The sequence below is a fragment of the Megascapheus bottae genome, chromosome 25, assembly GCF_031878675.1.
Source record: "Megascapheus bottae isolate mThoBot1 chromosome 25, mThoBot2.hap1, whole genome shotgun sequence".
NCBI lineage: Eukaryota > Metazoa > Chordata > Mammalia > Rodentia > Geomyidae > Megascapheus > Megascapheus bottae.
This window is the reverse complement of record NC_143533.1, coordinates 26,462,131-26,480,078: the sequence shown is the minus strand read 5'-3', so window position 1 is coordinate 26,480,078 and position 17,948 is coordinate 26,462,131. Positions and strand designations below refer to the sequence as shown.

Here is a 17,948-nt window from a genome sequence, read left to right as displayed (position 1 = left end):
TGGCACTGTGGTTCAAGACGTAGAGGACTAGCCCTGAGTGGAAAAGCCCAGGAACAGCGTCTAGCCACTGAGTTCAGGCCAAAACCAGATCAGAAACACGCCCGGATATGGAACTGATTGAGAAGCCATAGTTTTACCAGCCACCATGCCACACGTGGAACCCTCCACGCACAAGCACAGCATCCGTGGTGTTCACATGGTAACTATCTCACGGTTAGGGGTCCCTGTCTTGCACATGAATTCTTGTTGGGGTTGTTGGGGTTTATTTTCCTGTTTTCTTCCTTTCCTTAGGAAGCCCTGGGGGGATGAATGGCTCTGCAGTATCGGAGTTCGTGCTCCTGGGGTTCACCAGGGTGTGGGAGGTGCAGCTCCCTCTTCTCGTCTTCTCCCTGCTGCTCTACTGCGCCAGCATCAGCGGCAACCTCGTCATCGTGGCCACTGTCACCTCAGACACGTGTCTGCACACCCCCATGTACTTTCTTCTGGTTAACCTCTCGGTCATTGATATCGTCTTTTGCTCAGTTACAGCTCCTAAGATGATGTCTGGCATTTTCCAGAAGCACAAAGCCATCTCGTTTGGGGGCTGCATCGCCCAGATCTTCTTCATCCACGCAGTGGGGGGCGCGGAGATGGTGCTGCTCCTGGCCATGGCCTTCGACCGGTACGTGGCCATCTGCCGGCCCCTGCGCTACCTGGCCGTCATGAGCCCGAGACGGTGCCTGGGCTTTCTACTCGCTTCCTGGGCCGTTGGCCTTCTCCACTCCTGAGTGCAATTAGCATTTGTGGTGGGGTTGCCTTTCTGTGGCCCGAACGAACTCGACAGTTTTTACTGTGACCTCCCTCGACTCCTCAGGCTTGCCTGCACAGACACGCGAGGCCTTGAGCTCCTGGTCTCCGTCAACAGCGGGATCCTGTCTGTGGGCTCCTTCGTCTTGCTGGTCGTCTCCTACGTCTTTATTCTCTTCACGGTCTGGACACGCGCCTCCCGGGCTCTGTCTAAGGCCCTGCATACCCTGTCAGCTCACATGGCCGTTGTCATCTTGTTCTTTGGGCCGTTGATGTTTTTCTACACGTGGCCCTCCCCGACGTCACACCTGGATAAATATCTTGCTATTTTTGATGCATTTATTACTCCTGTTTTGAACCCTGTCATTTACACATTCAGGAACAAAGACATGAAAGTGGCAGTGAAGAGACTGTGCGGTCACCTTATGCGCTCTTTCATGGATGGTTTGGCTATGAAAAATGTGTAAGTACAGGTTCTCCCTCGTGGTGGTTGTAAACATGACTCAAACGCAGGGAAAGACTCAAGCCTCACACCCTATTATGTGTCAGAAATCCACTACGTACTAAGTGATAACATCTTGTTTCAGCACTAACATGAACGTGGCATTATGATTTGACACTCTGAACATGCTAAAATATCAAATCCTATATTCTTTGCTATTCGTCGTATTTCAAGCCTGTGTTTAGTGGATATCATATCAAATACTGCTTTCTTATCTTTTTCTATATTGAACAGATTCTTCCATTGGGAGGGAAACTATACAGTCACATGATCCTTAACATATTTACAATCTTTAATTCATTTGTTCCTAAACTGTTTTCTGTTGCCATGGTATCTACGTGTTTCATCTCCTTATCAGGTTGCAGACTTCACCCAGTCTGAAGAACACTTATTCCTACATGAAGAATATTGGAACTTGAAGTTAGAGTGAAATACCAATAGCACCTTTTGCTCTGATCTGCTCAAGTCATAAACGATAAAATAAAACACAGAAGGAAGAATGGGATTTACCAAGAGGACAGTTAGTCACCACCAGGGAAAGCCAGACACCAGAAAGCATGGCCCTAGTTACTACGACAGTGACCTTTGGCTTTCTAATTAATGCTCATATTTTACACACTTGGGGGCCTGATTTTTACTAAAACTCCTCCTTTGTATTCCTTCCTTCTAGAAAGTCGATGTAGCACACAGCACTTCTTAACCATGTCTAGATCTTTTCCTAGTTTCTTCCACTACCACACATCTCCTTATCAGGCTCACCAATGCTCAGTTACAAACTATTGACTTAATTTTGTAAAAGTAAACCTCTTATTAAATAATACCTTATCTATACTGGTATTCATAGGCACTTTAATTGAAAAATCTATTAACGTCCCCTTGAGCTCTTACACTTGATGAATGCTCTCCTTTTCCACTAAAGTACCAATGTTTAATCTGTTTGAAGTTTTATATGGTGTTATGTCAGTGCTTTTTTACTTCTGGAAGAATAGTCATTTGTCCCATTTTTTTTCCTTTGAATTAAAACTACCTTTGGAGTCAGCGGAGGTGTCCAACACCTGCTTCATGGATAAAACTATGGAAATGGACCGACAGGCTCACACACACACACACACACACACACACACACACACACACACTGCAGGGGACTACGCTTCTACAAGTGAAAATTTGCAGGAAAAGGGAAGGATCTGAGATCACTGGGTTGAGCTGGATTAGCCAGACTCAAAAGAACCAAACACCACATGTTCATTTGTGGTGATGACAGTGGTGGTGATGGTGGTGATGATGACGGTGGTGGTGGTGATGGTGATGGTGAAGATGTGGGCGGGGGGTCAGAGGGAAGGGAAAGGAGAGATATTGGGGTGAAAAGGATGCAGGGATGCAGAACACACATGTGCAGAATATGAATACAGAATAATTCCTCCTTCATATTTGTCGTCAGTAGTTCAAAAAAGAGTCAGGGCTGGTGTTAGAAACGTGAGAACACAACAGACATTCCTTCCCTAGAATGAAATGATTTTACACCTCCTACCAAGATCTCTAAAATAGGAATGCAAATTTGAAATCATTTAGGGTATAATCAGTTAGCTGAAGCTGATTGGTGCGTTATATAGCACATCTGATAAAGATTTGTCAGGACTGCTCGTTTCACCCTTCAGCATTGTATAAATGACATCATGAAATTGCACATGATTTTCCGGAACTCATGAGTGATGTGTACGCATGTGTGTGCATGCAATGTGCATGCAAGCCCTGCTCATAGACACTTGGTAACACGTAATGAATGTGTGTACAAGAGTCCTTTCCTAGAGTTGATAACACAGGAGGACAACGTGATAACCTCCTATGTACAGTAATTTTAATAGAATATTATGTACTTTACCACATGAAAGATTTCATGTATTTTCTGACAGAATGTTGGCCCCAAACTGTAATCCTCCCGCCTTAGCACTCACAAGTAGGTTCACGGATGACCCACGTTTCTCTTTACATGATTATAGCTAGTCACTTACACATATGCATGTATTCATTTGTCCTGTGGTTTCTATCTATTGCTTGTCTTTTGTGAGTATGTGTGCCAGTCCCCGGCCTTGAACTCAGGGCCTGGGAGATGCCCCGAGCTTTGCTGCTCTAGACTGGAGCTCTACCACTTGAACCCCAGCTCCATTTCTGGCTATTCTGGGAGTTAACTGGAAATAAAAGTCTCACTCTTTCCTGCATTGTCTATTCTGAACTGTGATCCTCAGGCTTGAGCATTGTGATTTGCTAGGATTATAGATGTGAGCCACCAGTGCCCAGCTATGCATTGCCTTTTATCTACTTGTAAACAGAGTTCACTAAAGTAAGACAACTTGTATTTTTAATCATTTTTAATAAGGGCTTAATTTTTCCAAAATATGGAACCAACTTACCAACATTTAAGATTAACGGAAGCTGGGATACTCCTAGCTATTCAGGAGGTTGAGCTCTGAGGATCTCAAAGCTATCTTGGCCCTAAAGTCCATGAGACTCTTATCTCCAATTAACCACCAGAAAACCAGAAGTGGTGCTGTGGCTCAAGTGGTAGAGCACTAGCCTTGAGTTGAAGAGCTCAGGAACAACACCCAGGATCAGAGTTCAAGCCCCACAACCAACAACAACAAAAAGATTAACATAGTTTTCTTTGTTGTATAAAAATTATTACTATCGTTTGGGATATAATTCGGATAGATAATAATTGCCATATACATATGAGTGGTATAGGATTTATATCTTTTGATCTCAAAATGTTTTAAGGTCTAATAGCAATGAACTTTCTTTAATTTTCAAGTAATTTACCACAAATTAGAGTCTCTAATTCTAAACTAAATCCAAAAACTTAGATACTAGCAAGTACCAGCCACATTTGAATTTGAATAACAAACTTTGCATTCTATTGAAGCAAATATGTTCATTTTCCTTCTAGATGCATGGATAACAACCAAAGTAAGTCCATATGTAAATACTATGTCCTTAAGAGCCAGTGCCAAAGAAGAGACTGGCCAATGACCACTATTAACAGAGAGTGTCAGCGTGCTGGGAACTGTTCTCCAAAGCCTTCAGCAATAAACCCTCGTTCTCTGGGCGGAATGCAGAGCTCTGAACTCACTTCAGAACCCTCGAGCACACGGTTCCCTGTGGAGAGCTGATAAGACCAAAAAGAGTCCCTGAGAATCATCTTAGAGTCCAACAAAATCAGAACCAGAGGGTTGTTCCAAAGTGTACGTAATCATTTAATTTAAATGTTATTTTCCAAGAGCAGAGAAGATGAATGAAAAGTTCTTAGATGCCACACATGAAATAACATTTTCTCAAACGTCCCAAAGCCTTATCAAGAAGTCTCGTCATTGCCACCTTCATCTCCTTATTTCTAAATGTGTAGATGACAGGATTCAAAACAGGGGTGATGAAAACATCGAAAATAGCTAAAAATTTGTCTGTGGGGAGGGTGGGGAATGGCCACACATAGACAATAACGCAGGGACCAAAGAAAAACACCACCACGGTGATGTGAGCTGAGAGAGTGGAGAGGGCCTTGCACGAACCGCCCGAACAGTGCTTGCGAACCGTGACCAGGATGAAGACGTAGGACACGATCAAGATGAAGAAGGTGCACACGGAGATGAAGCCGCTGTTGGCAGCCACCAGAAGCTCCAGGCCGTACGTGTCTGTGCACGCAAGTCTGATGAACTGTGGAAGATCACAATAAAAGCTATCCATTTTGTTGGCTCCACAGAAGGGTAAGTTCACCACAAAGGCCAACTGGGCCACAGAGTGGAGGAGTCCCATGGTCCAGGCCAGAGCCAGGAGAGAAACGCACGCTCTCAGGCTCATGATGGTGGGGTAGTGGAGGGGCTTGCAGATGGCAAGGTACCGGTCGTAGGCCATGGCAACCAGCAGCACCATCTCCGCCCCCCCCACCATGTGGATGAAGAACATCTGGGTGACGCACCCGGGCAAGGAGATGGCTCTGTGTGCTCTGCAGAGGTCGTGCATCAGCTTCGGAGATGTGATGCTGGACACACCCGAATCCATGAAGGAGAGGTTGGCCAGGAAGAAGTACATGGGGGAGTGCAAGCGGCCGTCGGAGATGATGGTGAGCACAACGAGAAGGTTTCCCAGAATGCTGGCTACATAGAATGTGATGGAAAAGAGAAAGAGGAGAATCTGAGTTTCCCAGGAACTCGAGAGTCCCAGCAACACAAATTCAGAGACCACGGAGTGATTTCCTCTGTCCATGGACTTCAGGTGAGCCAGGCCGACCCTGAAGCGAATCTCCTGAAGGGCACAAGAAAGAAGTCCTAATTTTTAAACTGAAAGGGATGTCCTGGCTACAAAGCAATGACAGAAGTGTCAAATCTAGGGCTGAGAGTTTGGCCTGGCAGCAGAGTGCTTGCCTAGCATGCATGAAGCCCTGGGTTCAATTCCTTGGTTACCACATACACAGAAAAGACTGGAAATGGTGCTGTGGCTCAAGTGGTAGAGCTCGCACCTTGAGAAAGCTCAAGGACGGTGCTCAGGACCTGAGTTCAAGCCCAGGACTGGCAAACAAAAAAACAGGTATGGAATCTAAGGAATACCATGCCATATCACACTGCTGCTTCCCCGCGGTGCTCACAGAAGCTGGCCCCGAACTTTCCTGACCTTTGCTTATGTGACCTCAGAATTACTTTAGACATTATCACAAATGGTACATAAACAGAGGTATCTAAGAATTTAAGAGACATAAGGCAGTAAAGAATCTTCTAGTTCTAAGTTCTACTTTGAAATAATGCCACAGAATTAGAACTTGCTCAAGTAAAGATTGCCCAGCAATTCCGTTCAATTCTGGAGTCCTCTGACTGTTTAGGGTTACAGTTATTTTATCAATTCATTTTAAACCTCTTACAGTATAACCATTACTAAAATGGACACTCTGCTTTCCTTGTCCGTTCTTTCCATCATTATTTTCCATTTCCATTTACACACTGTTCCTTTTTTTATGTCAGATGGGACTTTTTTTCCATTTCCTTCCTACTTTTCCCAACACGAATTAGGATGACATCTTCAGAAAACTTTTCTGCACTCTCTGCTCTCTAGTCTCCCATTTAAAGTAAGTTTCTATCCAAACTTCTGGGGCGGGGGGGGGGGGGGGAACTGCTTCTTTTGCACTTCATGCTCCCTTAGTCCATCTATCCTCCACATTTTTCTGTCCTGCATAATTTCATCATTTTTTGACAGATGCTTAAGATGTTAAATGCCTCATATTCCATCCTCAGGTCTAATTTCACCTTCTCTTGAAACTTGGTCCTTGAATTGTTCAGCTCCTGACGTCTGGCCCCAGGTTGTGCACTCCTCTAATGAGCATTCCTGGTCTCCTGCAGAGCTGCAGCTGAGACAGTCCTTCAAGAACTTTCCTACAGTAAGCGCTGCTTCTTGCTTTCTTATTTATTTCCTCCAGGGTACAAGTACAAAATTTATGATATTCAATCCTCAAAATTTAAAGACTCTAAAAACCTTTCATGTCTTTTCTTGCAAAATAAACAGTAAAAAATATTTCACAGATTAAGGACTGAATTATTTTAAATAAATTTCCTAATTTTACACAGGTAAATATTAAATGAAGCCTGGTGCAGTGGCTCACTCCTAGCGACTCAAGAGGCTGTGATCTAAGGATCAAGGTTAAAGCCAGCCAGGGCACTAAAGACTGTGAGACTCTCATCTCCAATTAACCACTAGAAAATGGGAAGTGGGGCAGTGGCTCAGGGATAGGATGGTGGTAGCCTTGAGCTGAAGAGCTTGGGGACAGCGCTCAGGCCCAGACTTCAAACCCTATGACCCACAAAAAACAAACAAACAAAAAAACATGAGTCAAGCTCAACTCTTGAAAGTATTCAATAAGTACAATTTTTTAATGTTGAAGCAAATATCAAAATTGTAAAATTATAATCTTTCTATGAATGGATTGTGGGTAATTTTATTCTTGTTTTTATTTTTGTAAATTTCCTGCTGTGTACATATATCTCTTCACAGAACAAAACAGCCAAGAACAGCTGACTTCTAATTCCAGGGACTTATTATTATACTACTTCATAAACCACTGATCCTCCAAAGCAAAGGAAACGTGTCAGGGCAGAGGAGGCGAGGAGCCTCCTGCTCCAGAACCTACCACCTTCACGCCTCTTCTAGCGCCTCTGCTACACACACCCTGTGCTAATCTCCAGCCTCCAGCATGACGTGCCCAGGCAGCTCCATGGGAGGCGAGTGAAGCCTTGGGTCTCTGGAAACCTGGCTTTGCGCTCCCCCAGCTCTCCAACGCCCACCCTGCCCACCAGAGAAGGTTACAGCAGTCACGCAGTCTCGTGGCACTCCTCCTCTGAGGCCTGGCCTCTGTCTAGCCTTACTTCCCACTGTCATGAGAAGTGAAGTAAGCTACATTCCATTGTCTGCTTTATCTGGGTTACACAGAAAAGTAAAGAAACAAGAAAAACTAACAAATCCACTGGGCCTTCCAGCAGTGACACACTCAAAAATGAAAAAGCTTAGCCTTGTTTGTGAAGACAGAAAAAGGTCAGAACCAGAACTCACTCTTACCTCATTGAGATCACATAATCTATTTTTTTTCCTCAGATAGTGGGTCAATCCCTTAAAATTTGGGGAGAAGATAAAAAGCATTCAATGATGTGAGAGCTGTGATTACTAAAGAGAAAAACAAATTCATTTTGATGGTGTTGGGAACTAAAATGATAGAGATTGAATATTTATAAAACATAGGAAGTGAAAGCACAACTTACAGATTTAACTACCATGAAAAATTTAAATGATACACATAAAAGTGAAATAGATAGGAATGTGGACTAGAAAACATCTTTCCTCCCCCTGGGACACTTTCTTCTGGCCTAGTTTCTGGTGTAAGATCCTGCTGTGTGGCTTCTCAATGCACCCTCAGCAGTAAAGGCACTGAAGTCAGCCACCCAGCTCTGCTGGCCCACTCCTCTCCTGGACACGGACGTGATAAATATGTCAAAGAAGACTTGAGCTTTTTGTTGAAAGGAGAGAGGAAATGATCACTGAGCCATGGAGGCACATTCTCCGTCCAAAGACAGGATGAATTTGTTTCTAGGCTGCTGTTCTTTCACGGTGCCCTGAGAGCTCCACCTTCTGACAGAGACCCAACCTGTTCCAAAGCAGAGCCTTGGGTTGTTTTGCTCAAGTAAACAAGCTTCTAATTACCATCAGAAATGGGACTCCTCAGGCCTCCTGTGTTGGGTTTCCCTGGGAGTTTGCACCTCAGAGCACAGCATGATTTTCACCCAGGGAATAAGAGGAAAACATGGGTTTCTGGACACCAAGAGTAATAGCACTACGATGCCATAGGATGCCCCTTCCACATGAAGCAAAAGAAGAGACTCCTGAGAGAGGGAAGACAAGGGAGCAGTGGAAGGAAGGACTGTCGGCCTGTTCCCGGACTAGCGGAGAAACCACAGAGCACAAGGGTGTCTCCCATGTGGCAATTCGGCTTCTGAGATGCTGGGCAGTCCCACAAGGCCTTAAACGCGAGACTTCAGACCTCAGGTCCTGTGGAGTTAAAAAATGATCATTGGAGTAACAAAGAATGGTTATATCAGAGAGAAATACGACATAGCTGAACAATAGAATATTATTCACACCTGTAATCCTGGCTACTCAGGGAGGCTGAGATCTGAGAATTGCGGTTCAAAGCCAGCCCAGACAGGGAGGTCCATGAGACTTTTATCTCCAATTAAGCATCAAAAAGCCAAAAATGGGGCTGTGGCTCAAGTAGTAGAGCACTTGCCTTGACCAACCTCAAGAACTGTGTCCAGGCCCTGAGTTCAAGTCCCAGGACTGGTACAAAAATAAATAAAAAGATAGATAGATAGATAGATAGATAGATAGATAGATAGATAGATAGATAGATAGATAGATCTTTTCTATAGCAAATATATATTTGTAGGACAAAGTGCCACATGTCTGCTTTCAAATGCAAATGTTAAGAAACAGTCAATCTGAAAGCAGAGCGGGGATTGATGGGGCTGGGAAGTGTTAAGCAGAAAGAAGATTTGGAGATAAAATACAGTTCAAGAGCAATAATGAGCCGAAAGCCAGGTGCTCACAACTATAATTCCAGCTACCCGGGAGACGGAGATCTGAGGATCACAGTTCAAAGCCAACACCGGCACACAAGTCCTGAGACTCTTATCTCTTACTAACCACTGGAAAACCGGAGGTGGTGCTGTGGCTCCAGTGGTAGAGTGCTAGACTTGAGCTGAAGAGCCCAGGAACAGCGCCCAGGCCCAGCGTTCAAGCCCCATGACCAACAAAAAGAAAAAGAGCAATAATGAATCTTAGAGTTGAACAGCAAGCATTCTGAGAGTAGAGTTCACGTGAAATTATCAGATATTTCACATGTCACAAGGAGAGAGGGTCTTGAGGGATCCACACAATATAATGATGAGCAAATACAAGTGTCCATTGCCTGATTATTTCAGTGCATGTTGTTAGACATAGATGCTGGACACTGTACCTCATAAATAGGTACAAGTATTACGTGTTCATCTAAAATTTAAAATATCTGGCAGATAAGAAACTTTATGCAATTCTGCAAATGAGAAGAGTCAAGGTAGTAAAGGCAGACTGAAAACAAAGGACAATCATAGATCAGAGAGCCCAGGGATGCTGTCTGTCAGTGCCTGGGTAGAAGAAAAGCAGGAGGAGCAGCCATAGGGTGGGAGCCTGGGGTGTGCAGGCCCTGCCCTCTGCCCCCTCAGCTCTGCCCTCTGTGCCCTCATCTCTGCCCTCTGTGCCCTCATCTCTGCCCTCTCTGCCCTCTGTGCCCTTATCTCTGCCCTCTCTGCCCTCTGCCCCCTCAGCTCTGCCCTCTGTGCCCTCATCTCTGCCCTCTGTGCCCTCATCTCTGCCCTCTCAGCCCTCTGTGCCCTCATCTCTGCCCTCTCAGCCCTCTGTGTCCTCATCTCTGCCCTCTGCGCCCTCATCTCTGCCTTCTCAGCCCTCTGTTCATTCATCACTGCCCTCTCAGCCCTCTGTGTCCTCATCTCTGCCCTCTACGCCCTCATCACTGCCTTCTCAGCCCTCTGTTCATTCATCACTGCCCTCTCAGCCCTCTGTGCCCTCATCTCTGCCCTCTACACCCTCTCTCTGTCCTCATCTGCCCTCTGTTCATTCATCTCTGCCCTCATCTGCCCCTGCACCCTCCTCTCTGCCCTCATCTGCCCCTGCACCCTCCTCTCTGCCCCCATCTGTTCTCTAGGCCCTCCTCTCTGCCCTCATCTGCCCTCTGTGTCCTCATCTCTGCCCTCTGTGCCCTCATCACTGCCTTCTCAGCCCTCTGTGTCCTCATCTCTGCCCTCTACGCCCTCATCACTGCCTTCTCAGCCCTCTGTTCATTCATCACTGCCCTCTCTGCCCTCTGTGCCCTCATCTCTGCCCTCTACGCCCTCTCTCTGTCCTCATCTGCCCTCTGTTCATTCATCTCTGCCCTCATCTGCCCCTGCACCCTCCTCTCTGCCCTCATCTGCCCCTGCACCCTCCTCTCTGCCCCCATCTGTCCTCTAGGCCCTCCTCTCTGCCCTCATCTGCCCTCTGTGTCCTCATCTCTGCCCTCTGTGCCCTCATCACTGCCTTCTCAGCCCTCTGTGTCCTCATCTCTGCCCTCTGTGTCCTCATCTGCCCTCTGTTCATTCATCACTGCCCTCATCTGCCCTCTGTACCCTCATCTCTGCCCTCATCTGCCCCCTGCACCCTCATCTCTGCCTTCTCAGCCCTCTGTTCATTCATCTCTGCCCTCTGTGTCCTCATCTGCCCTCTGTCCTCATCTGCCCTCTGTACCCTCATCTCTGCCCTCATCTGCCCCCTGCACCCTCATCTCTGCCCTCTCAGCCCTCTGTGTCATCTCTGCCCTCTGTTCATTCATCACTGTCTTCTCAGCCCTCGCCCTCATCTCTGCCTTCTCAGCCCTCTGTGCCCTCATCACTGCCTTCTCAGCCCTCTGTGTCCTCATCTCTGCCCTCTGTGTCCTCATCTGCCCTCTGCCCTCATCTGCCCTCTGTACCCTCATCTCTGCCCTCATCTGCCCCCTGCACCCTCATCTCTGCCCTCTCAGCCCTCTGTGTCATCTCTGCCCTCTGTTCATTCATCACTGTCTTCTCAGCCCTCGCCCTCATCTCTGCCTTCTCAGCCCTCTGTGCCCTCATCACTGCCTTCTCAGCCCTCTGTGCCCTCATCACTGCCTTCTCAGCCCTCTGTGTCCTCATCTCTGCCCTCTGTGTCCTCATCTGCCCTCTGCCCTCATCTGCCCTCTGTACCCTCATCTCTGCCCTCATCTGCCCCCTGCACCCTCATCTCTGCCCTCTCAGCCCTCTGTGTCCTCATCTCTGCCCTCTGTTCATTCATCACTGCCTTCTCAGCCCTCTGCGCCCTCATTTCTGCCCTCTCTGCCCTCATCTCTGCCCTCTGCGCCCTCCTCTCTGCCCTCATCTGCCCTCTACGCCCTCCTCTCTGCCCTCATCTGCCCCCTGCACCCTCATCTCTGCCCTCATCTGCCCTCTGTACATTCATCTCTGCCCTCTCTGCCCTCTTTGCCCATAATCACCCCAGGTGCAGCCTCCCAGCTGAGTCAGTTTTCCGCCAGGTTGGACCGAGTGCCCCAGGGTTCCTCCAAATCACTTGGTTTCCCCAGTCTCCTCCCTCTGAAAGTGTGGAGACTGAAAGGCAAGCTTGTAGGTTCCCTGGGTTTTCCTCCCTTCTTGCAGTACTGCTCGTGCCCCTCACGTTCCAGTCCTCTTGGGGACACCCCCTCCCACCCTTGGTGCACAAACAGGGGGCTGCAGAGCAACTGGAAACTGCTCATCCCCCAGGCCTCCAGTCACAGAGGCCAGCAGTGACTCTGGAAATGCAAAGAAGACATAACAGGGATGCCATCCTGATTCTACCGCGTGTTCCTCCACTAGCCCAGCACTCCCCCACAGACACCATCCTGAGCAGCAGTTTCGCTGTGAGAGCCTTGCATTATCTCCTCTCAGGCTCTGGGGATGGAGCAATCAAAAGGTGTCTGAGTAAGAAGACACCCAAATAAAATTGCAAGGAGCCAGGTACTGGTGGCTCACATCTGTAATCACAGCTACGCAGAAAGCCAGCCAGGACAGGAAAGCCTGTGAGATTCATCCCCAATTAATTTCACCAGAAAATCAGAAATAGCCGTATAGCCCAAAATGGTAGAGCACTATCCTTGAGCAAAAGTTCCGTGAGAGTGCGCAGGCCCAGAGGTCAAGCCTCACGCCTGACAAAAAAATAAAACAAAAATTTTTTAATGTATTGAATATGCAAGTTGATCACATTCAGTGCATGGCATGGATATATATATCTTGCATTTGTCGCACTCAGTCACCCTCTACAATCAACCAGTTACCACCTTCCCTCCCCCCACCACCCTTCCTAGAGCCTGTTAAGGAAAGAGATTACAATGATTGTCTTTATCTGTTTAGTTTGCTCAGATTTACATGAAGCTCTTCCATCCTTTCTCCTAGAAGGAAAAAATTAACTTAGTTTTTCTTTAAGGCTAAATGATTCTTGGTGGTAATATATAACCAATATTTTCCTTATCAGCTCATCCCCTGATGGGTGTACCACGCTGATTTCATGTGTGTAGCTCTTGATCTCTATGGCAGGCTGACTTGAATTTCTTTTTTTTTTTTTTCTGGGTCATGGGTCATGGGGCTTGGACTCTGGGCCTGGGCGCTGTCCCTGAGCTCTTCAGCTCAAGGACAGCACTGTACCACTTGAGCCGCATCTCCACTTCCAGTTTTCTAGTGGTTAACTGGAGATAAGAATCTCGTGGTTGGGCCGGGAGTTTGGCCTAGTGGTAGCGTGCTTGCCTAGCATGCATGAAGACCCGGGTTCGATTCCTCGGTACCACATACATAGAAAAAAGCCTGAAGTGGTGCTGAGGCTCAAGTGGTGGAGCTCTAACCTTGAGAAAGTCCAAGGACAGTGCTCAGGCCCTGAGCTCAAGCCCAGGACTGGCAAAAAAAAAAAAAAAAAGAATCTCGTGGTCTTTAGTGCCTGGTCTGGCTTTGAACCGCAATCCTCAGATCTCAGCCTCCTAACTAGCTAGGATTACACAGGCGTGAGCCACTGTACCCAGCCTGACTTGAATTTCTTTAAGAATATACTCGAGAAGTGGGTGGAGGGAGGCAAACGGGGACAAAAACATGAGAAGGGGTAATCAATGTGCGAGAAGTAATACACCTACTACCTGATGAATGTAACTGTAACCCCTCTATACATTATCCCAACAACAAAATCAATGAATAAATAAAAATAAAAAATAAAAACTCCCCCCCAAAAGAATATACTCAAGAGTGATGAAACTGAATCCCATAGTTCTATTTTCAGATTTTTGAGAAACCTCCAAACTGAATATGATAGAGATTTTTGAGTGTATGTTCTGGTCCTAGGGCTTGAACTCAGGGCCTGTGAACACTGTCCCTGAGCTTGTTTTGTTCAAGGCCAGTGCTCTACAACTTGAGCCACAGCTCTACTTCCAGATCTTTTGGTGGTTAATTGGAGATGGAGTCTCCCAGACTTTCATGCCCGGACTGGCTTTGAACCAGCAGCCCCAGATCCCAGCCTTTTGAGTAGCTAGAAACACAGGCATGAGCCACCATGCCCAGGGCCTCGTGGTAAACACCATTTGGAGTTAGGTCACATTGTAAGAGCATGGCTATTCTTCTATGGAACCATACGTCCTCTACCCTGATAGGATTTCTCCAGCCTCATAATCATAGATGCAGAAAGTAAGGAATACTTCTGAAGTCTTTCTAGTTCTAGCTCCACTGGAAGTCCTTCTTCTCCTTTCTTTGGACTTTATTAAGTAAGCTCTTGTTCATGTGCCTAATCTGCACCATCACTTGCCCAAATAGGGTGCTGACTTATACAACTGACAGAAGCAAAGTAAATGCATTTTTAAACCTATAAAGCTCATTATAGTCAGGTACCTGTGGCTGTAATCCTGGTTACTCAGGAGGCTGAGGTCTGATAACTGAGTTTCAAAGCCAGCCCAGGCAAGAACGTCTATGAGATTCTTACCTCTACCAAATAGAGCACTAGCCTTGAGCAAGAAAAGCTCAGGGATACACCCGCCAGAGTTCAAGCCCAGGACCAATAAGTATGTACACACACCACACACACACACACACACACACACACACACACACAAGCTCATTGTGCTAAAAAACACGTCCATTGTGACTCATATTTGTATACACAAGAATATACTACATGCTGTCTTGCTATTCACTTTTTTGTGTGGGGGGATCATGGGGCTTGATCTCAGCCTGGGTGCTGTCCCTGAGTGCTTCAGCTCAAGGCTACCACACTACCCCTGGGTTGAGTGTTATCCCTGAGCTCTTCAGCTCACGGCTACCACACTACCCTTGAGCCAAGCCCCACTTTCCATTTTCTAGAGGTGAATTGGAGATAAGAGTCTGAGGTCCTTTTGTGTCCAGCTGGCTTTGAACGTTGATCCTCAGATCTCAGCCTCCTCAGTAGCTAGGATGACAGGCGTGGGCCACCACGCCCCAGCTTATTCACTTTTTCTTCCTATCAACAGGAATATGGACCTCTTTAACATTCAGAATTTGAACTTGCTTTTCAATGACTTCAAGGAATTTCTGTAATGTCACATAATCTCACTTATCTTTTTTCAGTTAACATGGTTTCATTCATCTGTTTTATTAAGTAGAACACTTCTTTCTGTAAATCTGAATATATACACATTCATAATTGTATGCCCAATTATTTTATACAAATATAAATACACTTTATATAAATATACTTTAAAAGTCAGGACAGTAGGTTTGGGAATTGATTGTTTATTGTTAACTTTAGTTCAGATTTACCAATTTACATAGATTAATTGGACTGAGTAACTGTCATTATTGACAAATATGAGCACAATGATACCAAAGGAATTCCACACCACTTTTCTGCTTTATCCCTGGTGTTGTATTATAAATTTTAAAATTATTTGGTCACACTGGCCAAAACGAATAGTTCTCCTGGGGGAAAGTCCCTGAGAGAGAGAGAGAGAGAGAGAGAGAGAGAGAGAGAGAGAGAGAGAGAGAGAGAGAGAGAGAGAGAGAGGGAGAGAGGGAGAGAGGGAGAGAGGGAGAGAGGGAGAGAGGGAGAGAGGGAGAGAGGGAGAGAGGGAGAGAGGGAGAGAGGGAGAGAGGGAGAGAGGGAGAGAGGGAGAGAGGAAGAAAGAAAGGAAGGAAGGAAGGAAGGAAGGAAGGAAGGAAGAAAGAAAGAAAGAAAGAAAGAAAGAAAGAAAGAAAGAAAGGAAGGAAGAGAGAAAGAAAGAAAGAAAGAGAGAGAAAGGGAAAAGGAGAATTTCAACAAATGGTAATTTTCCTGAAGGAAAGTGAGAAATCACATCCATTTATATGAAAGATAGCGAACTTGGTGACACCCTGTAAAATGAATGCTGTGGGCTAACTTGTTATGCTTGTGTACAGAAGTATTTATCTGAAATAAAATATTTACATTTCCCACAGCAATGACTAAATGTAGAGGTGTTCTTAGAAGAATCCAAATTAACTTGGGAATAAAAAACATGTGAAAGGGTATCAATGTATGTGAATTGATGCACCTTCTATCTGGCAAATATCATGTAACCCTTCTATTAATTACAATAAAAAAAATCTTAAATAAAAAAAAACAATTTGTGATACTTTGAAAAGTAAAGCTGCAGAAGGAAATAACAGGCTTGCTGTTTCAAGACAGAGGAGGAAATAACCTCAGGTCACAGATTGGATGAGCTCTGCCCAAACCAAGGAGATAGTCTGTAGATTCCATTTTACTTGATGACTGTATTTAGAAACTATTGGAAACTATTTCCTTTCTAAAGATTAGATGTCTGAGCCGGCTGTGTGCGGTGGCTCACGCCTGTCATCCTAGCTACTCAGGAGGCTGAGATCTGAGGATCAAGGTTCACAGCCAGCCTCAACACAAAAGGACCTGACACTCTTATCTTCAATTAACCTCTAGAAACCGGGAAGTGGGGCTGAGGCTCCAGGGGTAAGGTGGTAGCCTTGAGCTGCAGAGCTCAGGGACAGCGCCCAGGCCCAGAGTTCAAGCCCTATAACCCACACAAAAAAAAGATTATATGTCTAGCTGCTGAACAACAGGAAACAAATGCCAAGAAGCTGAAGTGTGCCTTAACCGAAGGGTGTGGGGGCCGATTCACACACACACACACACACACACACACACACACACACACACAGAAGCAATGCAAATCACACTTCATAAATTTTGTACTTCATGTTAACTAAGCTTTCTCCTGTCCTTTTCATTATTAGATATTTTCTGATTTACTAGTCTTTCTGAATTTTTCTTTTTTTTTCTTGTGCCAGTATTGAAGCTTGCACTCAAGCTCTTGCTCAGCTTTTTTTTACTATTGTAATGTATAGAGGGGTTACAGTTATATTCGCCAGATAGTAGGTGCATTACTTCTCACACATTGATACCCCTTCTTGGTTTTGTCCCCATTTCCCTCCCCCGACCCCCTCCCAATCATCTTGTTTTCCCCCATTCCCTTTTCTATTTCAAATAAACAAATAAACATATATACAATATGCCAGGTAACAAAGTCAGATACTGTAACAATATGAGATTAAGCAAAGGGCAACAAAAGAGAAGAGAAATAACACAGTACATTAAGAACAACGATCACACAAGGATCCAGGAGATCCTTTCATTTAGCCTCATCCTATATGGCCTACATATCTGTACCTAGGTTTTGTGCTGTTGTAATCCTCTACTGGGAGAGTCCTAGGTGTGTGCTAATTATTACAAATGAAGGAAACCATTGAGCCTATGTTCCTTTGGGTCTGGCTTACTTCACTTAATAGAATTTTTTCCAAGTCTTTCCATTTCCTCACAAATGGGGTGAGAGACTTCTCTGAAGAAGAAATAAGAATGGCCTATGGAGACAGGAAGAAATGCTCCACATCTCTGGCCATAAAAGAAATGCAAATCAAAACAACTCTGAGATTCCACCTCACTCCAGTTAGAATGGCCAGGATCAAGAAAACTAATAACAACAGATGCTGGAGGGGATGTGGCCAGGAGGGATCACTACTGCACTGTTGGTGGGAGTGCAAACTCGTTCAACCACTATGGAAAGCAGTATGGCAGTTTCTCGAAAGACTAAACATAGAACTCCCCTATGACCCAGCAATTCCACTACTTGGCATTTACCCAATCATCCAGAAACAAGGGCATACTAAAGCCATTGCTCAGCTTTTTCACTCAGTCAGTGTTCTACCACTTCAGCTATGCCTCTGCTTTTGTATTTTTTCTGGTTGATTGAAAATATGAATCTTGTCTGGGCTGGATTTGCATCAAAATGTGATCTTCAGAGCTCAGCCTCCTGAATAGTTAGAATTTATTTATTCCTTTTCTCCAGTTCTTCCTCCCTTTTATAATAATCATTTTCTGTTTTTCCCTCTCAAAACTCTATGGCAGTGTCTTTGCCTATCTTGTCTAGTTATACAATCATACATATTGTCATGTGGGTTTTTAATCATTCAAATGTTCCTCTTTCTGTCTTCTAGAAAGTACT

The 17,948-nt window shown here is 45.4% G+C and overlaps 2 protein-coding genes across 2 annotated transcripts; one reads left to right on the top strand and one right to left on the bottom strand.

Annotated features, from left to right (window-relative positions):
* The first annotated feature begins 305 nt into the window (after nucleotides 1-305).
* LOC150046703 (olfactory receptor 4F15-like) lies at nucleotides 306-1,253 on the top strand. Its single transcript, XM_090357800.1, is given in 1 exon segment — nucleotides 306-1,253. A coding segment is annotated over 1 exon segment (948 nt).
* A 3,335-nt stretch (nucleotides 1,254-4,588) lies between these two features.
* LOC150046702 (olfactory receptor 4F3/4F16/4F29-like) lies at nucleotides 4,589-5,545 on the bottom strand. The gene has a single exon (XM_090357799.1). The coding sequence runs from the start codon at nucleotides 5,543-5,545 to the stop codon at nucleotides 4,589-4,591; it is 957 nt and encodes a 318-aa protein (XP_090213925.1).
* Nucleotides 5,546-17,948: the final 12,403 nt, after the last annotated feature.